This window comes from Paralichthys olivaceus, chromosome 12, assembly GCF_024713975.1.
Source record: "Paralichthys olivaceus isolate ysfri-2021 chromosome 12, ASM2471397v2, whole genome shotgun sequence".
Taxonomy (NCBI): domain Eukaryota; kingdom Metazoa; phylum Chordata; class Actinopteri; order Pleuronectiformes; family Paralichthyidae; genus Paralichthys; species Paralichthys olivaceus.
In genome coordinates, this window is record NC_091104.1 from 11,348,356 (window position 1) to 11,369,685 (window position 21,330).

The 21,330-nt window shown below is 38.8% G+C and overlaps 4 protein-coding genes across 4 annotated transcripts; all 4 read right to left on the reverse strand.

Moving 5' to 3' along the window:
• Positions 1-4,716: 4,716 nt before the first annotated feature.
• Positions 4,717-7,579, reverse strand: gpr65 (G protein-coupled receptor 65). Its single transcript, XM_020097880.2, has 2 exons — positions 7,428-7,579; positions 4,717-6,346 (listed from the first exon to the last, which is right to left on the reverse strand). The coding sequence occupies exon 2, from the start codon at positions 6,334-6,336 to the stop codon at positions 5,368-5,370; it is 969 nt and encodes a 322-aa protein (XP_019953439.1). The 5' UTR covers positions 6,337-6,346; positions 7,428-7,579; the 3' UTR covers positions 4,717-5,367.
• Positions 7,580-9,582: 2,003 nt separating this feature from the next.
• On the reverse strand, positions 9,583-12,929 carry bdkrb1 (bradykinin receptor B1). The gene is made up of 2 exons (XM_020097879.2): positions 12,788-12,929; positions 9,583-12,577 (listed from the first exon to the last, which is right to left on the reverse strand). Exons 1-2 carry the CDS (start codon positions 12,842-12,844, stop codon positions 11,465-11,467), a joined length of 1,170 nt encoding a protein of 389 aa, XP_019953438.2. The 5' UTR covers positions 12,845-12,929; the 3' UTR covers positions 9,583-11,464.
• A 1,471-nt stretch (positions 12,930-14,400) lies between these two features.
• On the reverse strand, positions 14,401-15,610 carry LOC109636257 (B2 bradykinin receptor-like). The gene has a single exon (XM_020097878.2). It carries the CDS (start codon positions 15,537-15,539, stop codon positions 14,511-14,513), a length of 1,029 nt encoding a protein of 342 aa, XP_019953437.1. The 5' UTR covers positions 15,540-15,610; the 3' UTR covers positions 14,401-14,510.
• A 1,503-nt stretch (positions 15,611-17,113) lies between these two features.
• Positions 17,114-20,072, reverse strand: LOC109636342 (B2 bradykinin receptor-like). The gene is made up of 2 exons (XM_020097984.2): positions 19,877-20,072; positions 17,114-18,627 (listed from the first exon to the last, which is right to left on the reverse strand). Exons 1-2 carry the CDS (start codon positions 19,894-19,896, stop codon positions 17,592-17,594), a joined length of 1,056 nt encoding a protein of 351 aa, XP_019953543.1. The 5' UTR covers positions 19,897-20,072; the 3' UTR covers positions 17,114-17,591.
• Positions 20,073-21,330: the final 1,258 nt, after the last annotated feature.

Genomic DNA, 21,330 nt, shown 5'->3' on the forward strand with positions numbered 1-21,330 from the left:
GTGGAAGTGACCTCAACCTGCCTCCGCCCTTCTCCTCTTCTCTTTCTCTGTCGTCTGTCGATCACTATCTTTCTATCTCTTTACCCTCAGCTCCATGTCTCCCCCCACACATGATGAAACACCAAATGGGGTTTTATTCTCTCAGGTTGTTTTTAATTAGTTTTTGACTCTATTTCTGTGATCGTCACTGTAGTCATGTCAATCTGATTCATTTATACTGAAGTGGAAGTGGTGAGAGAAGGTGATCCTGCATGTCCATCAAACACCAGTTGTGTATGAAAATGCTCTAAAAGTAACAAAATGACAGCATCAATTACATTAATAATCACATATACAAAAGAAAAGATTACTTTCATGTGCTGTGTTTAAAATGGGGTTGCACACCATAACATATTTAAGTAATCTAGTATAACACGGCAAACACGTTTGTAAAAAATCCTGAAACTCACAGTCTCTCTGCAATATCTGGTGCAGTGCTGGGAATTACAACAATACCACAATTACTTGTAAAATGATTCCCTAAGGCTCAGCACATAGAGCGGGTCGTCCACTAACCAGAAGGTCTTTGCCTGATCCTTGGCTCCTACAGTCTGTGTGCATCCTTGGGCAAGACACTGAACCCTAAATTGCCCCTGACGGCTGCTCCACCAGAATGTAAATGACGTGTGGCAGAAAAAGTGCTGCATGTGTGTGAATTGGTAAATGTGACTTGTAGTAAACAGGATGCAACAAGATAATTGATCTAAAAGAAAGATGTTTTCCAAGAGAACCATGCACAAATGACAGAACAGAATAGCGGTGACGACTGCACCTACATACATATGGAAGAGGAAGTTCTTTTTGTCAGCCAACAAAATGTTTTGATAGGCAAATTGGAAAAAAAGGAAGCTGCTGCAAGCCTGGCTTGTTTTGAATTTCTCCACAAGTATATTTTTATAACATAACATTATACAAATGTACTGATAGACATGTTAACAGATTTTAACTGTCATACTGTTACGTCACCTCGAGCTGTCCTTGCCTAATTATCGCTTGCTTGAAATCTGCACCATGGACTAGGATCTGCACAAGTTGTTCCTCTTCCTGCTTCCTCCCTTTTGCTTTTTATAGTTTCATGTGGAACCATGTGTCCCCTGTGTTCCTCTGCAGCCAGTGGGGGGAGAGGGGCTTCGTCTTCATCTGCAGATTTAATGTTATTAAGCAGGAGAATTTTAAATTTCTTTTTTTATCCATCTGGACTTCATCTGAAACATGAAGCTCTGCCAAGAGATGATGAGTAAAACACTAAACTGAGCGTTCCTGGTGCAGAGCAACATTTCTTCAGGCGTCAGTGAGAACCTTTCCACCATTAGAGAGCTCTGCAATTTATCCTGAAGGGCACTGCAGAAACACAAATTCATCCATCAAGTGGGGAGGGCGCAGAAAAATTCACCCCCTGTTCCGGATAGATCGAATCGAAGGGTTGTAAGAGTTGCTCATGTTCAGTTCTCTTTAATGTGTTTGAAAATGCTCATGAATCACCTGTGAGGAGAGAGCACTGTGAGGGGTTACCTCATTCTCTATTTCTAGTGTTTTTGTTAGTCATAAAACTTACATATCTCAGCTTTGTGGTACAACTCATACAGAGATTGAACTTGTCTTCTTCTTTTTATTTTAAGATCTCAAGTGATTCCTCCTGAGGAGTTCCACTTTAATGATCTTTGACTTGCAAAATAGTGTGACTCACCGAGGGTGTGGGTGAGACTTTTCCTCAAAATTCAAAGCTGAGGAAGTGCGTCTGAAGGCTGAAAGGATGCAAGAAGTATATGGGAAAAAATGACATGATATGAGGGTGAACATATAAAGTAAATACTCTATAGGCCAATTACAGTAATAGTCAAAGTTTTCAGTCACATCTTTATTTTACTACTTTGTTCTGACTAAGATGAAAAAGATCAAATCCCTTATCATAAATTTGCCCTTTCAGATCAGATTAAAAAAAGTATTTAATTAAGATTTCTATTCATATATATATTCAAACTCTAAAACTTTCACTTCAGATATGAATGTATCGTTCAGTGTTTTTATTTACCTCATTAAGGATACGAGCTAGAGGCATTTCTAAAGAAAGAGAAAAAGCACAGAAATAGTGACAGAATGCCATGAAATACAATAAACCTCGAAACAAACATGACCTAATCATAACGCCAGGACTCATTTCCCTCACTTTCAGTCAGATGATGAGGTTGTTTCCAGAATAAGTAGCTGATGAGGAGAAAGTGTGAAAGTGCTGAGAGCAACAGGAAGGATGGTGAAGAAGAGGAAAACACTTTGGAGGGAGTGTCAGACGCTCGCCCGGAGGAGCCCGGCGTGTTTGACATCCAACGCAACAGGAGGGATATGTGAAGTTCTCCTGACAATGTGTCTGGCAGTGAAGATACTGGAGTGAAGAGATATGATAATATGATGTGATGTGAAGAAGAGGAACTGGCATGTCAGTCATCTGATGCTGAAACAACACAGAAGGTTTTAAACCTCGATCAGAGGTTTATGTCTGAGTGTGGGTGACAACAATGACAGTTGACAGTTGTTGGTAAATGATAATATCAATAATAATAATATATTTATAACAAATTCTTCTAAACCAAGAAACAAAATGCTTCTCAAATCAAAACACACGATTAAAATACATAAAAATAACAAACAGTCATAAAATAATTCATTTAAAGAATGTATTATTAAGTATGGTTGAGCTTCAGTGTTCTCGCCATCATTTGTCACATTTGTAAAAAACACTTTAAAAATTCCAGTACTTTGAAATGCTCTCTGCTCTAAATATATGTATTATTATCGATGAGTCACACTGAAAATGGAAGAGAAACGTACAACTATAAATATATATATATATATCTCTATGTATTATTTCAATTATTCTTATCTTTTTTAATTATATAACTGTTTAGAATAATGAAAAACTAGTATGAAAGAAACTGCCTGCTCTTCTGAAAAAGCAAATATAGCATTTTTGATAGTTTTACTGCAGCAAATCTACTTCATAGTTGGACATCAGAAATTGCTGAATGTAAATAAAGCTCTATTGACTGTTTGATTTATTCTTGGACCTATTGAAGTAAATACAATAAAACTACATCGAGTCTATTCTTAGTTGAGATCAGAACTGGATTATGTCATGTGGTTACCTCACAGCCCCGGACTGCTATATTTGTCCATCTGTTTCCTTTTTTAGCACACGAGTGTATTTGTCAGTGATTCTTCTCTGTGGCACGTGCATGTGGACGTTACCCTGAGAATTGCAGGAGTTTTCATCTGCCAGCACCAGTCCCAGCCGCCAGGGCTGCGATTGGCACAAGTTGATTATGTTTAACACGAGGAGGATCCTTGATAACAAGATAACAAAAACTGAAATGTCATGAATCCCCACTGTAGCTGCACACTGCTTTTTAAAATTCCAACACGCATCATGTTCCTGTTACATGTGTGTGTACGTATGTCAGATCCCCAGTGATGATTAATTACTTGAATTTTATTTGTATAGCGCCAAATCATAATATACATTATCTCAAGGCACTTTACATAGAAGGTCAAGACCTCACTGTCCCATGTATCCGTCTTGCCTGAAAGGGAACAGGCTCACATGTGCCACGACTGAAACTCTGCCAGCACCCAGGTAGACGCTGCTATTCACTGACCAAACCTATTGATCCTCATGCTATCTCCACTTCCACTTGTGCCTCACAAGGGCGGTGCAAGGTGAGAGGATGAATATTCATAATGGCTCTTTTATGGCCCCCAAGGTTCTGCTGATGCAGGTGTTTCAGTGTTAGGTGAAGCATCTTATCTGACATGGATGGATGAATGGATGGATGGATGGATGGGAGAGAGAGGCAGAACACAGACTCACATGGACGAGCACATGTCCTTTCCAGCCTGTGTTGTTACGGAGGCATGATGGCAAAATGAGTGTCACGCATTCCTAATACCAGAGGTAATAAAACGTGAGATGCAGATTATTGCCAGCTCCTCCATCTCTGAGGTCGTCAGGATTCTGTATAAATAAAGATCAAGATTACACTTTAAATGTCACGTGTTTTTCACAGGGACACTGTGGGGACTCGCTTCCAAACTGGGGACATTAAGGTCCCCACAAGGTTGAACTTTCCTTTGTGTGCCTTTGTACATTTTTACACGTGTGTGTGTGTGTGTGTGTGTATAAGCTGCAGGAACGTGAGTTTGTGTTTTCTTGTTAGGTTCAATAAACAATTCTGAGGTTATTAGATTATTGTGTCAAACAAACAAGAAGAATTGATGATATTAAAGGAACAATTATTGTAGATCATTATAATATAATATAATAGCTATTTGCTGGAACAAAACACTACAGATTATTCGATAACATTATTTTGTGATATCTACATAAAATATATTTGTATGTGAAATTATCACAGCTTGCTGCACTTCCATAACTGTCCACTAGAGAGCTTCGGAAATCCATATTTGCCATTTTGTACACTGAACATGAAAGCACTCTCTCTCTCTCTATATATAGATATATATTATCTTAGTTATATATATAACAAAACACAACATACAGATGAATTGCAAGTATTACACAATAGCTGTATAAAATAAAAGTCAGAGCGATTTCTCTTTATACTTTTGAATTTTAGGATCAGTTTGCTATTGAAATCACTGAAAAGAAAACATTGAACTCACACATATTTATTTGTTTCATTTTAATATGAGACCATTCACAGGTTGGATATTGGCATTGGCTTTGAAAGGATGATGGTACTTACAAGAAAAAATATATCAGCTTAGTCTCTTAAATATTACACCGTCCCCATTTTTGATAAACATACCTAAAACAAAACACGTACATAAACACACAAACATACAACAACACATTACATGTGACGTCCATCTTTGAATGAGCTCAGACTACCTCAACACCACTGTGCTGTTCAGAAGCAAAAATAATCCTCAGTCACCACAACCACCAATGATAAAATAATCTCTACAGTCAAAATAATAATAATGATAATGTCCACGCCGGTGGACGCCTATAAGAGCAACTATAGCACCAATAATAAAAATAATGGTGACAGTAGGATATCATCATCAATAATTATATATAACAAAATATATATTTTTTCACAAATTCCCCATTTACTCCTGTTTGAGTAATGGTTGTTAAAAATTACTTTTGCAGAATGTCGTTTTCAGACTCATCTGCTTCGGTTTTAACTATAAAATCTGAGTTTTTGTTGAAGAATAGACACTACACTATCTTTATTTCTTGAAACATGTCTATTCTCAACTTCTGCAACTAGATGTCTCATAATTATCATTTCCTATCCTGCGTTACCTCTACACCACACCCTCATGTTTGCTTCTCTTCTTTCCTTGGAAGAAGAGAACAACCTGATTAACATTTTTCTGTCCTGTTCTCGTGATGAAGCAGTAGAGCAGCGGGTCTGCCAGGCAGTTGAGGCTTGAGATGGCAATGCTGATTTTGTAGGGATAGAGGAACCATGCAACGTCAGTGCAGTGATACACCAGCGCTCGGAGCAGCATCATGACGTGGATGGGTCCAAAGCAGAACAAGAGGCAGAGTAGAACCACTGTCAGCAGCCTGGAAATCCGTTTCCGCTCCTGTTCCTCTGTGGCCTGGTTGGATTTCACCGCCATGCAGATCCCCCAGGTGGAAAACACCACCAGGAGAACAGGAACTACAAGCCCCAGGAAGAAGCGCAACATGTTTGCACGAAACAGATTCTCTGAGAGCGGGAGGAAGGTGTCGAAGCACACGTAAGACTTGTTGTTTTCCAGGTATGAGTCCTCCCACGTGATGGTGGCGGCATTGAAACACATCACCAACACCCAAATGGCAACGCTCACTGCTGCTGCAGTGCCAACTTTCCTCAAGGATGCACACTTTAGTGGGTGGACCACTGCCAGGTAGCGGTCGATGGCGACGCAGCAGAGGAAAGCTTCGCTGGTGTAGAAGTTGGTGAAGAGAGAGTAGACGGAGAGCAAACACATGTAACCTCCGTGGTTCCAGACTCCCTTCCACAGGAAGTCCAGCCACAGAGACAAACCCACAGTGAAGGTCAGGTCGCTCAGGGCCAGGTTGAACAAATACACACCCAGCTCATTCTTCTGTCTAATGTGCTGCCATGACACGTAGAGGGAGAAGGCGTTGGACGGGATGGCGGTGATGATGATGGCCATGTAGAAAAATAGGAACGACCTCCTCCTGAATATGTTGTCCACCGAGTTACAGTCTGAGTGATTGGCCACCAAGGTGAAGTTGTCCATTACAGATGTAAGGTTCATACGCTCCCAGCTTGTAGAGAAACACAGAGCGACAGTTACAGCAGTGTAGTTGAATATGCAAACTTTTAAGATAGAAGGGCCATTGATAAAAGGTTTTGCTTTCACCCTTGACTGTTTGTTGGTTGGTTTGTGAGGAAGATCACCCGAACACAACTAAACAGATTTACATGAAACTTGGGGGAAGGATGTGGTAGGGGTCAGGGAAAGCCCCATGATGTTTTGGTGCAGGGAGTGAATCCAGGGATTTATTTAACTTCCCTTAACATAGTGAGATAGGGCTTCTTTTTTTGTTTTACTTCTCCATGACTTCCGAGGGAATATTACATTTTTTTTGATTCACAAACAAATTAATCAATTTAAGCAAACAATCGTGATCATGAGTGAGATATTTTACCATTGGAAGAATCACCTTGTCAGTTCATGGAAAAACTACAAACATGATGCTGTTATTCAGTTACTTCAAACCAAGTTGTGTTTGTGACTTATTGGCTGACATACATAACAGAACCAATATATCTGCAATAAGTTACTGTTGTCAAATATATTGACTCAATCAATACATGTCTGGCTTTCCATTTGAAAACAGAATAATGAATAACTTCTTTGAAAGAAACTTTCTAGAATCTGAAATTTGACTTTTATAACAGAAAGTTTTTGTTACAAACTGGGTTTGTGGAGTTTTAAAGACATGGGTGTTTACAAGTCACAGAGAATGTAAAGATAGATACTACCTTGATGCATCATGGGAAATGTAGGATTCAGAGAAACTGGGGCTTGAATTGTTTAAAAGTCAGGATATGTAAACCTATGCTGCTTTGATTTAAAAAAACATTGTGTCCCTGTGAATGAAGGAAAGTGAAGGTTCACTTGACACTAATGACAAAATGTTCTCACAGTTCAACATTCTCATAAAGTTTTGAGATTTGTTTCCTACTCATTCAGTATGTTTCAGTTCATGTCTAAAATGTCAACTAACTTGAACTAAACTATCAGCATCAACCATCAACACAAGTTTTTTTATCAAGTTTTTACAAGGAAAAGCATGAACTTACTTCAAATATTGAAAAAAGAAATCATAAAGTTCAACTCACTGTGGTTTCAGCTGAGCTTCTGCTCCAGACTCTGTTCAAAACGTTAGAAAACAGATTAGAATCATTTAGAAATTAGAAACATTAACACAGAAAAAGTTATTCAGTTGTCTTGACGTCTTCTTCCTAATCAGACGGTTTGAAGAAACAGGAAGAGTCTGCAACCGCCTCCTCGTCGCCCCTGACTACTGTATGTAATTTACTGGGTGATAGGCCATCACGGAACAAACTGTTAGGGGAACACATGGCGGATTTAATTTGAGTCTATACGAGGCTGCTCGAGTTTATGTTTGTTGAGTCAATAAAGAAAAGGCGATGATGGTTATTGTATGATAACAGAATATATATCTGCTTGACTAATTGTTTCCATTAGCATAGTTATGTTGCTACAGCTTGTTGTAACACACATAGTGTAATAACTATGTGCTCTTGCAGAAATGTTAACGTTTTTTAAAGGTCTGTCGTAAAAACTATACTCACTTTCACCCTTGTTAAACCAATATTGTATTAATAAAATGTGTATCGTTTTTTCTTACAAATAGAAAGGAAGAACAAATAAAAGAGATGAATTCTTTTTTTCTAAATTTGAAGTTCATGCTTTTCCTTGTAAAAACTTAAAGTTAAAGTACTTATGTTAAGTTAATTTGACCTACATCCAATGCAAATACCTATACAGTGTTACCTTTTCAATGCAGATAAGGGCACATTTTCTATTTAAAAAAAATAAATAAAAATTCTGCGATTCGATGTAAATAACAAAACAAATCTATTCACAAATTAATGGAAACATAAATCTTTATACATTGTAGGGTTAAATTGTCCAATAAAATGTCTACACCTATTAAATTAGGCTCATAAATAATAATTTGTATTTTATTTCCTTTTGCAATTACTGTCCAAAAAAAACCTCTATATAAAAACTGACTGAACTCTCTAATCATTCCCTCCACCACATAAAAACTCCCCCTGCTTTTTTTTCTCTAGAGCTTTCCTAATCTCTTTCTAAACACTCTCACTGATTTAAACACTGTATCATACGATCCTCTGCATAGTTTATAGTTCTGTTGGCAACTGTGACCATTTATGGATCTCTGAGCCCCTGAGCAGGGCTCCAGCGTGGCCCTGTGCAGAGTGCATGAAAGTCTTTATACTATATATTATAATCTAGTGTTTAATGAGAAGCAGGAACAACAGCAGTCTTTCTTTCCTGCTTTGTAGTGGCGATAACATGATGTGCTGAAAGCAAAATGAGGAAGAGAGGCACCAATAAACCCAAAATGATCGGCCTGTGTCTTTACTCCTACATCAAGCAATGTGAGGAGAAAGTTTGCAGCGCCCCTGTGTGGTCAAGTGTGTGGATGGCAATCCCTGAAGCCTACACTGAAGAAAAGAGCATAGGCAGCTGTATACATGTGCTGATCCATGATGTCGGAGGTAGATGTAGTCCAGTTTGTTTGGTTTAGCAGTGCTGAGTCCAAACTTACATGATGATGACGGATGTAAAAAGCAATGAAGAGCTCTGTAATGTGTTGACCTGAGATGTGTTTTGTGATGCAAATAGCTCCTGGTGGAAAATGCTACAAAATACATAAATAAAAGAAAGTAAAGTTAATTAGCTGTTATTGTATTGCCTCAGTATTACAGTTGTCTTTGTGACTTAAACATGTGCAGATAAAGTCTCTTCACTTCAATTCAATTGAATTGTATTTGTAAAGCACCAAAACACAACATACATTATCTCAAGCACTTTAGACTTACACAAGTATAAAGAGCAGACTACAATATTGAAGAAATAATACACATCGAAGGATCAGTATTAACAACCTAACAATGTCATTGGAGTTAGACATTTCAGTTAAGTATGTTTTTGATCACACTTTTGTATTTTTACTCCACAAGCAGAGAGAAACTTGCAATTACTGATTTTATCATGGTATTCAAAGCATACTCTTTAGCTGTGGGTCTATATGTAAACCTTTATCAGAGGGGGCCTCTTCATTACAGATTCATTTTGAATACAGTTTGATTTGTTTTGACATTCTCTGCTGAGAAACGAGACTCACACAAGCAGCTATCAGGCTTAATAAGCAGGGAATGGGTGGTGGGTGAGGGGTCATTCTGCCTTTATTAGACTGTACCAAGAGTGATGAGACAGAGGTTCAGGGTTCACTTAATTAAATTGCTGACTTTTTAAGACCTTTTTAATACCAGGTAGCATACGATTTAATACAGGTTTCATACTCAGGCCGTCAACAGTATGATGAAAAACCTGGAGGGATGACATTAAGACACTAATGTTAAAGATGTAGGCAGCAGGAAATGTATGTATGGATATCCCAATAAAAAATAATTGTTTCATAAAACTGAGTAAAATATATTTTTTAAATGAACCCAATAATCATTCCTTGAAGCTAACAATAGTGACAGTGCTTGCAAAAAGTGCACTAACTGTATCGTTCATGCGCAAGGATTGAAAATGTTTTACAAAAGGCATTAGCTGAAAAAGTAGAGGGACAAGAAGCTCTTCATGCAGAAAAAACTCAGATCCACTTAAAATACAAGGATTGGACATAAATTTTACAACAGTGGGTTATAGCAGCTGTAATTACCACTTGATGAGGCCAGAAATTGCCTGTGTACGTGCTCTGGATGGAATTAAACCCACTGACCAGTGCGACTGCCTAACTAGCCGTGGTCACACAAACATCTGGCCCTTCTTCATTTAAGTGAAGAATGCGGCACGATGGAATTACTTCCTTTCTGGAATAAATATCTCCTCATTCTCTTTGTAGAGACTCAAATCTGAACCAATGGAATGTGTGGAAATTAATCTGAGTAAGAGGGTGGGATAACATCTTGTTAAGGAAGCTCTGATTGATGGGATTCATGTTTGTGCACCTGCATTTTCAAAGAATGCAAGCAGGGGAGTAATTATTGGCACAGACAATAAAGAACAAAGATCTTTTTCACAGAAGAATGTGGAAAAGCATGTGTGTGCATTGCATTAAAGAAAGGATGACATTTCTTTAGCTACTCCAGTTTCAGGGTTTTGTCAAAGCTGAAAACAGTGAAATGGGGCATCTGGCAAAATTCATTTTCAATTCATCTGTGCTGACAACACATTGATATAAACACTGACACAAATTCGAGAACTGTCAAAAGCCATAAAAACCTCCTTTTAAATTTCTTAAATGAAAGATGCAACTAAAACATAAAACCAAGACCTTCCCCCTGTAAAATAAACTTTTGAGTCTTTTCCAAGAATCTTTCAGGAAATGAAAGTCGTAGTACGGTGGGGAAATGATGTAATCACAGCAGTGCATGGGCATAAACAAAGTTAAACCAGGCCAAAACAAGGCCTCACAGTAGATTAATGACATGAAATAAGTGGATGTCAGGTTGGAACATACAACAGAACAACAGGAGCATGCAACAGAACTAATGGAGATACACATGAATACTGTAGAGGACCTTTTTTAATGTCAATCCAATAAGTCAATTAAATGATTTTCATCACAGCACCTATGTCAACATGCATATGCGTATGGTCATACAAAGTCAAAGTGAGTGGATAAAATCCTTATTAATCAACCATTTACAACTATTGTAACTGTACAGTCAGTTGTTTTGAGGAGCAGGTCCCTGTATGCCTTCACAATCAGTTTATACATTCATTATGGAAGATTGTGTATTCACTTGAATTGCTAATACAAAGTACTACAGTAATACACAAAAAGCAAGTGATGAATGAAGTTACTGTCTAGAGAGACTGCAGTAAACTTTCATTCCACTGTTTCAGGTGAACTATGAATTCAATAGTACACAAAGTACATGGGTGAACATTCTTCTATATGAGCCGACTGTATGGCAAAAGAAAAACTCTAAATAGAATTTAAGATAAATCAAGTTTTAATTTGTGTTTCTCATTCAAACACAAGTCATTCCCCCTACATATTTACCTCTATTGTCATAAGTATTATGGAATATGAGGCATATCCTGTATGTTGTATAATTTTACCCATTAGCAATATGAGTAAGTATCACATCTGATCATTAACATTAAAAATAACCACAGGCTTAATTTGCTCTGCTCTGTTAATGTAAGTGGACAGAACAGAGCGTTGATATGTGGTCATATCTGATCCTCTGCGAGGATGCCTATTCCTCCTGTAGATGGCGATAACTTTCCTCCTAAAGTACTGCCCTGAGAAGACATACAGCAGTGGGTTGAGGGCACTGTTGAGAAAGGCTAGATACGCTGAAATCTGACTTCCTATATCGAGAGTGTGAAACCAAAGCTCCTCGTCCAAAACCTTGACATCACAGAGTGTGTCGAGGAGGGTGAATATCTGGAAGGGGCCCCAACAAACAAAGAAGAGTAGGGTGACAGCACACATAAGTGCTGTGGCCTTTCTGTCATCAGTCTCATGAAAACCTATGCTCTCCCTCCTCTGACCTAAAGCTTTGATGATGTTTCCACTGCTGAAGACAATGATCAGAACAGGCAGAGCAAAGCCAACAATGTTCAGCAGAATCTGATGAGCCAACTTCCAAGAGATATCATGAGAGAAATCCAATATACAGGATGTTGTCTGTTGGTCCTCGATAAACTTTACCTTTCTGTGAATCATAGTTGGAGTACTCAGTACAAATCCTAATATCCACAGGATGAGGCAGGCCACCTTGGCATAACGTGTCTGTCTCAGCCACCTGGCCTTCATGGTCTTTACGAGGGCTAGGTAGCGGTCAATGCTAATCATGACCAGGGTGAAGATGCTGGTGTAGAAATTGATGATGATTATGGAGTTGACCAGTTTACATAGGGCATCTCCATACTGCCAGTTGAAGTCGTTGAGTATATACATTGCCCAAAAAGGAAGGCCACACAGCAGAATGAAGTCAGCCAGTGCCAGGTTGCCCAGATATATCTCTGCTACGGTCAGTCGATCCCTGTGGGCCGCATACACTGCCAGGACAAAGCTGTTAAAGAGAAGACCTATCAGGCACAAGACGAAGATGTATGGGGGAACGGCAGTTTCAAGGACATCCCAGTCTGCGGAGGTTGGAGACTCTGATGGACCCACTGGCAGGGACGTGGTGCTGTTTTCAGACCAAAGTGTTCCCACCAAAGTAATCTTCATTGGCTCCATGGGCTTGGAAACAAAATTGAGAAATGATCATTAAAATGCTTTAGTTGGTTTAAAAAGAAGCAGTGCTGATATTTCAAAGCTGCTGCACAAAAAAACTTCTGTCTTACGTCTGCAATGTAATCGCTAAACAACGTATTATATTTTAAAGACCGTGCAGCCTCTGTTAAGAAAAAACTCTGATGCTCACAAATAAAAGAGAGGAGGAGTTCTTACCATAGGTCTGCTGAAAATGTTCCCGAAGGGTAAAGTTAAGAGACACGTCTGGAACATCTGTGTACACTGAGCTCCTGGTGAAAGTATACGGCAAGTCAGAGGGGAGATGTGCTATGAGTGGGTTTGTATACACAGTTGCATTCTTCCACACCCTTGGCCAAGGAGTTTAATACATCAACTTGTTTATGAAAGAGTCAAATTTTTGGTCCCTGCACACATTAGAGACACGTATGCTGAAGTTGCAGCGCACTGAATGTTTGGAGAGAACCTGAAACTGCAGTTCACCAAATGTATTGAATTTATCAATGCTACCGCGGACTATAAACAATTCTACTGTGACATCTTATTTTATTAATCATAAAATAAAACTGTTAAATGATACTGTTACACAATGTTTACTAATATAACAACAGTCTACGAAGCCAAAAGGAAGTATCAACTCACTGATTTATAAACAGTTCATATGAATGTCATCTATCTAATTTAACCAAATAGCATGATTATGTTACTATGTAATACCTCACTCTATTCTTTTATGTAGAGATATCATGAATTAATGCTTTTAGATTCCCAAAAAATATTCAGATTGTCTAAAGTTAATAATTCATAACTCTTAATTAATGTATTATCCTTCCCTTATCTGTTCTTAATTTCAAGATTATAAAATGATGACAATAAAAGACTTGATGTGGATTAAAACCAAACATGGAAATGGATAGAATGCAAACTACAACCCAACCTTTTTATCAGTATACGATGACAAGTGTTATTTGAAATATTAGTGTAGCTGAGTCACCCCTTGTATGGTCAAAATAACAACAGCCGACTTGAATCATGCAGCACATCCAGTGTGTAAGCAATCCTTTGTTATCAAAACAGCACAGAGCTTGTCCTTCCATTAGTCACAGATAAGACATTTAAATAATGATGAGACTGTTTTTTATGCCTTAGCGGACAATTTGTCATCTGTAATTTAAATGCTTTGTGGTCAAGGTTTTTTTACTTAAACTTTTTATATTGATGTAGTGAGCATATTTCAATCTATACACGCTATACTCTTGTCTTTGTCACATCTGTCATAACAGCAGGTGAAGCTGATAACATCCATGAGAAACATCACCACCTCAAGGATTGCTAAAATAGCCATGCTTTGTTTAGCAAGAATTTGTATTAATTAATTAGTAATAAGAATTTATCATATGAAGTGGAATAACTCTGAACACAATGACAAACAATACAGTATAAAGGAAATTATACTGTCAAGGTATAAGAGGTAATTTACAAAAAAATGGAGCTGCATATGTTAAAAATACACTTAATAAATTGACTTTTTTAAGTTGTATGATTTTACATATGGAATTTCTTTTTCATGTCACTTAAGTAAACATCATATCCCAAAACCCAAATAATGAAAATCTGCAACACAAATCTGAGCCTACAACAATTGGAAAATGTTATAATATTGTTTACTTTCTTGCCAAGAGTTACATGAAAAGATTAGTTAGCCAGTAAGCTTTAGAGAGCCAGGCTAGCAGTTTCTTTATGCTAATCTTAGTCAACTAGCTACAAGCTAGAGCTCAATATTACATATACCATACATATGGGTATCAACTGTCTTGTCTAATTATATCCAAGAAAGTGAAAAAGCATATTGCATTTCAATCTAACTTACTTCTTTAATGCCTGTTTTTAGTCAGATTTTCTAATTTGACTAAAATGAGATTTAGATTTTAGTAGTCTCACTATGTTTAGTTGAGTTATGATTGGGGCTGGAATAACCAAACTTCCCCCAATCCTGTTTCCTCCTGCACAACATGAGTCTAAACACTTCTCTTGCCCTCTGCTTAAAGTGCTTCCCCACAATCACGTACAGGAAAGGGTTCAATGAACTGTTGCTGTAGCCAAGGTAAGTAGTTAACTGGTTGCCAATGTCCAATACATAGACCCACGTACATCCAGAAATGACCTCATAATGATCCAAGGTGTCCAAGACAATGAGAATCTGGTAGGGCAGCCAGCAGAGAATAAACACAGCCAGAACTATGAGGACGAGGTACGCTGCTTTCCTCTCCACACTCCCTCTGCCGCCTTGTCTCATCTTCTGGCTGCTCTGAATGACTTTAATGATGTGGTAACTGCAGAAAGTGACAATAGGAACAGGGATAAGGAAGCCTACAATGCTGACAGTGATGTTGTAGCGCAGTCTCCAGCCTTCATGGGGGTATGCCAGGTAACATGCATCAATGTCCAGATGAGGGAAAAACTGCACAGAGCGGAAAAGGATAGCAGGGAAGCTGAGCAAGATTCCAACAATCCAGATACTGAAGCAAATTCCACGTGCCCAGAGGGCTCGTCTCTTCCGCCCGTGGGACAGCGGTCTGGTGAGGGCCAGGTATCTGTCCACACTCACAAGCGTAAGGAACAGCACACTGCAATAATAATTCATCCCAATGACAATATTGATAAGTTGACACATGAGCTCCCCAAACTTCCAGTTGAACCTGTCAAGAATGGTCGCCACCCAGAATGGCAGACAGGAAACCATGAGAAGATCAGCCACTGCCAGGTTGCCCAAGTAGATGTCAGCCACAGAGCTGCGCTGCTTCTGGAGACAGAACACGCAAAGCACGAATGAGTTGCCGATCACTCCAAGAAAGCAAATGATGGACATGTAGGCTGGCTGCATGGTGTAAACCCAGTCCCATGCATCTGTGTGGTTGCAGACAAGCTCAGATGTTGAAGCATTTTCCATGAGTTACTCCTCCTGTGAGCCGAGGATCACTGTGAAAGCTGCTGCACAGTAACAGCACCTGTAGAGGCAGAGAAATAAGGATGAGTTCAAACCTAATGTGTGTACCTGTAAAACCTTTTAACTGTGTCAACACAGTTTTGATGTTCATCGTGATTTGAGTTGTAAGTGAGAAGGAACAATTGATTTATTGGACCGTGGCTAATGGTGGTTTATCAGACTGACAGCAACAAAATTCCATTGTCAAAGACAGGAGTCGTAGCAGCGACTGGAAATTTGTTATGTAAAATGTTATTCTCCAGCCTTGGCAAATATATTTCCATTTCTTCGTGAGAATAAACTGTTTTCGGACTCACTTGTGAAAGCAGTGTCTAAAATTATATCCCCTGAGTGGGCGGTTTTTCATGGAGGCTGTTGAGTGATATTTGAGGACTGGCATTGATACACCATGAGAAGCATATTCTGTCAACCTCAATGTCTTAAAACTTTGATACAGCAAAGATACCATTTAAAAATTGTGCAATCCGATTCTTTATAACAGTCCACATTTAACTTCTTTAGATCACAGTTTTTATTTGTTTTTGTAAGTGGCATCTTTTAGCATAGCTTGCTAATATTAGTACCACTAGACATAAAGTTTTGATTTTTGGAGCATAAGCTGTCTTACTGTCATAGGTTAGGCTGAACCCCTCTTTTTTGGGATTTGAAACAGCAGGTAATGTGCTGAGTCACAGACAAACATAAAGAAAGCTTCAATTACGTACCTCTGGTTGTATGCCTCCACCACACAGAGCACTTTCAGTCTATGCATTTTTCTGGACAGGTCGACAGGTCACCGGGACCTTGGCCTTTGACCACTTAATTATAACCACTTCATCCGTGAGTCCAATTGAACATTTGTACCATATTTGAGGAAATTACCTCAAGGCATTCTTGATATATGTTGTTCACAAAAATTGGACACACAACATAATGCCTCTGACCACAAAGAATGGGTGAACCTGTCGCTACACAAAACATTTTAAAAATAAATTCCTTCCTTTTCAGAGAATAGTTTCACAGACCAGTGTAAAACCTTTGAACGAAAAAGAAGTGTATGAATTGCATGCTGTCAGAATCCTGAAAGACAGACAAAAATACACAAAATAGGTCAAACTGTGTATGATTGGTGCACACTCAACCATTTGAGGTCGCTTTTTTCTGGCGTGTTTTTCATTTTCCGTTCCACAACAGTTTTCAGACCATGCAATAGTCTCCTGACCAAGATTTCCTGTTTGGCATCACATGCCTTCATTTCGGAGACAACTAGGGGTGTACCCTTGCCCACAGACCACACTGAGTCAACACTGGGCCATTAAAAGGTAGTGTGGGGAGAAATGTATAATGAGAGCAAACAGCCAGCAAAAAGGGAGCATGTTTGTGTGTCACCACTGGAAACTCGTCAACAGAATCCTGTTTTAAAGTCTGGAGATGGTGAGTCAGAAACATAAGAAAACACTTAGCATGCAGTTGTTGGGGCTCTCTTACATTATTATATGTGTGCTTGACAGCTAAAATAATTCAGAGACTCCCATAAATCATTTGCATGTTTTATTTGATTCTTATTTTCAGAGATAAAACATTTTATATTCACGAGAGTCATCAGAAATACACGATAGCGCCTGAACATTTATATACATTATTTTACAGGTACATTTAAATCACACTAACTGTACATTCAACATACTGATATTGTTTTCCAACGTGAAAGTATAATTGTGTTGGGTTAACTTTTTTCAGCTCATGCTTATTACTCACATGCTTGAGACACCTTTGTTAGTTCCCTGTAACACCCAGGGTAACAGTTCTGCCCCATATGACCCGAGACAAATGATCACATTTCCTGAATGACATCTCCTCACAGAATGACTTGTTGAAAGATGGTTTAGTCACATTATTACACAATAATTTCCAGTAAAGAATTTAGGTCATTATATGAATCATTTTGATCTGCATTTGATTATCATTCTCCACAGTCTCTGCAATTTGGACTTGGAACAGTTCAACAACAGTACTTTATTTCACAGTCTTTAGAGTAGACAGCTGGGAGCTTGTGGACTCCATGGTTGCTCTCCTCTTAATGCTCCACTGCTTGAAGAGTTCCCCAACTTTTTTCCGGAAGTTCTTTCCTACGATGACATACAGGATGGGGTTGAGGACACTATTGAAAAAGGCTAGATAGGTTGAGATCTGGTTCAAAATGTCCAGGACATTCGAAAAGTGACACCCTCCCAGGACTTCCGCCCTAAGGAGCAAGTCCAGTACGGTGACCAGGTGGAACGGTAACCAGCAGATGAGGAAGGCCAGGAGGACTGCCAGTATCAAAGTGGTAGCCTTCTGCTCTGTTTTCTCAGCGCTGTTCCTTTGGACACGCTGGACTTTCAAAGTCTGAATAATTTTGAATGTGCAGAATGAGATGATTGAAATTGGAATGACGAAGCTAAAAATGATCAACATCCTGTCACAGAGCATTTCCAAGGTGTGGTTTGGGTATTCCAGAAAGCAGGCATTCACATCATACTCAGGGAAATATTTCAACTTCCTGAAGATGATTGTGGGGACACTCATGAACAATCCGAAACCCCACATCAGCAGACAGCCCAGCTTGGCATACTTGGGCCTGCGCATTCTACCATGGGACAACGGATGTACCAGTGCCAAATAGCGATCTATGCTCACCAGAACAAGGAAGTAAATGCTAGAGTAGACATTCATCTTAATGCCCAGGTTGACAAATTTGCACAGGAACAGACCAAATGGCCAATTGAAATTATTGGCTACATTGACGGCCCAAAAGGGCAGACAGGACAACAGGACAAGGTCAGCAGCAGCCAAGTTGCTCAGGTAGATCTCAGCAACAGTGCAGGGCTTCTTGTGGAGACAGAAAACCATCAGAACAAATATGTTCAACACAACTCCCAGCACCGTGAGGATCAGGATATACACTGGCTGACTGGTGGTGAGCCACTCCCAGCCATCGTGTTCAGGACATTGTGTGCCATTGGTTTGGTTTTGATATCCATATAAAACTGTGGTGCTGAGATCTGGGATGCTGTGAACACAAAACAAAAAAAAAGACAATTATACACTGATGAATAAGTAAAGCTTATTTGCATTCTTGCTGGGAGTTACATGAGAAAATTGTCTCTCACGTCTTTGCAATAGATTTTAAGTTGGAGCCAGCAACTGGGTATCAGCCTGATGCAAAGCAGGCTTTCAAAAAATCAATCCATCATTTAAATGTTTTTATTTAGGGTTAATTTCAGTGATATCAGCAGTTATAGTAGAATAATACACATTATCAGCATACACAATATATACTGTGATAATCCAAGGAGACATTTACTTTTCTTGGAAAATACTCCACAGTACAACCAGCATCCAACTTGTCACATAATATAAAATGAATCAGCTCCCATTGTTTCATTAGTTGATTATTAATGAGTCAGTTAAGTATTTTTCTCTGTGGGAGAGCCTCCACCCACTGAAGCAATGTTCATTGAAGGCTCATCCCCTGACCTGTTTCCATTGGAGCTGAACAAAAAAGTCCCTGGCTTGGTCAATGCTGAAGACATTATTACTTGTACAACAAAGTTACTGAGGCAGGATACCAACATAGCAGAAGCTACACAAAAAGAGCTTTTACAAACAGCTGATCATCAACTGAGCTCTCTGAGTGATAGCCATTCCCACGTCAACCGTGTTTTGAAATCACACTTTATACTTATGGGGATATTTCTAAATGATTTAATAAAACCATCAACAATCTGCAGAGCTGCAATTTCAGAGCAAACTTCATGTGATCCAACGAGTCACCACCAAGTTTATTTTAGTTGAAAGAAGAAGAAACCAGCACAGTGGCAGCAGACAAACTGAATCCAGAAGCCTGTGTTTTAAAGTACAGTTTGGCTTTTACAATAAACACATTGCGTCAATATAATTTCCATTCAAATTCCAATTCAATCAAACAGCTTACCGACATGAACACGAAACTTATTTAGCGAAACAGGTGAGATGCTGAAAGACACTTGTACTGTGGGGAACAATTCTGGTTATTCAACTCTCTTGAGTCAGCTGTATTCAACTGAACTGCTTACTGATATGTAACAATATATTCACCCAGCAAAACATGATGTCCAACAAAATCTGATGAACAACTCTCTCCACACATTGCTGTACATTGTTATTGACAAAATGACCACCTAACCTGTCACTTTTAATCCATAAAACATATCTCTATTTATGTGAAATCTTTTAAAATACATAAAATCTATAGAATATAATATAAATCTTATAAATACCTTGTAGGTACAAGAGTCATCCTTCCAGAGTGAGTGGAGATATGAAATGTACAGATGCAGAGCGACACTGTTCCCGGTTCCCTCTCTTTCCCTCCTCTGTCTGTCCCTGACTCAGTCTCTTAAAGGAAACTGTAATTAGAGTGGTCCCAGCCAAAAAGTCATGCTTCAGCCTGCATGCTCTCTTTCTCTGTTCTGTGTCTCCTCCTCTTACTGAGATCAAACTCTGCATTAAAGTGTATCATGTAAACTATCATACTAAACATTGACTTGTTGATGTTTCAGGACTTAAACGTTAACATTCAGCTTTACCAACTGTGTGAGGACATTATAGAGCCTTCCAACAGAACCGACTCAATGACCCAAAAATCTTTTTGTTTGTGAAAATGAAAATCACAATTTATATCAAACAAATTGCTCTTTTCATATACATTACTTATGGTCTTTTAACTAACTGTGGGGCCATGAGACCCCGATCCTGCTTGGATCGGGTTGCAGTCAAGACATTTCCTTGTACGTGTGCCTCACCCAAAACTGCAGGACCCTGTGTTTCTTTTGACAAAGACAAGGAGTCATTTCAGGGGAAGAAAGGATGGAAAAAATAATAATGGAACAAGTATGCTGTCCTGTTTTCTTGTATTCTGAATGATACACTTCCCCTGAGTGTGTTATGTCAGTGCTGATCCTCTGTTATGCTCAGCCTAATCTTCCAAACTGATCACAGGTTTATATCAGACAAATGACTTATCATCAGGTTTTCTAAAGATTTTCTGAACTGTGTGAGTGTGTGTGTTTGTGAGTTTCCCGTGGTTATCTCAGAAACACCATTTAGTTTGAACAACATGGTAATTTGAGAGACATTTAGATCTGAAAGTGCAGCTAAATAGGGAGAATGCACTTTAAACCGAATTGTGTTTTCAAGTTAGAATTGATTAGAGTCAAGAGAGGGCTGAAGAGCAGTCAGTAATGTGTGGAATCTAATCTGGTCTGTCATATTCATGTGATTAGTATGAGTTAAATGCATGACTATGAGGAAGTTGAATCACACACTATTATAAGACAGGGATCTTTCTTGAAATAATGTTTGAGTCAAAGATTTCAGTTCCTTCTTATGCTTTGGTCAAAGCTTAGATATTCATATATTAACTTTAATTCAATTCTTTTTTGACCTCACAGTGACCTTCAGGAGTTGGGAAACCTCGCAGTGAGACTGAAGGGATCAAGCCCCCCCGTTTGTTTTCCATGACAGGTCCTAGCAGGTTGTCCACACTGCAAGTAATAACAGGGAAGTAATGAGACTTCCTGGTGTTGCAATGAACAAATGGTCTCTTCCTTTTCTTCTCCACCCTTTCTTTGTTTCATGAAACGATAAGACTCAAAATCAGATGTGGTAATTGATGGATGCTTCTATTTATTTCTATTTATATATTGTACTTACTTTCCCCTCACAACTCTGT

Coding starts and splice junctions, on each gene's coding strand:
- gpr65 (XM_020097880.2), bottom strand. CDS start 6,336: ATGAACCTTACATCTGTAATGGACAACTTCACCTTGGTGGCCAATCAC.
- bdkrb1 (XM_020097879.2), bottom strand. CDS start 12,844: ATGTTCCAGACGTGTCTCTTAACTTTACCCTTCGGGAACATTTTCAGC. Junction 12,578..12,787: donor ACATTTTCAGCAGACCTATG/GTAAGAACTCCT, acceptor TTTGTTTCCAAG/CCCATGGAGCCAATGAAGAT.
- LOC109636257 (XM_020097878.2), bottom strand. CDS start 15,539: ATGGAAAATGCTTCAACATCTGAGCTTGTCTGCAACCACACAGATGCA.
- LOC109636342 (XM_020097984.2), bottom strand. CDS start 19,896: ATGACTCTTGTACCTACAAG. Junction 18,628..19,876: donor ATGACTCTTGTACCTACAAG/GTATTTATAAGA, acceptor TTGTGTTCACAG/CATCCCAGATCTCAGCACCA.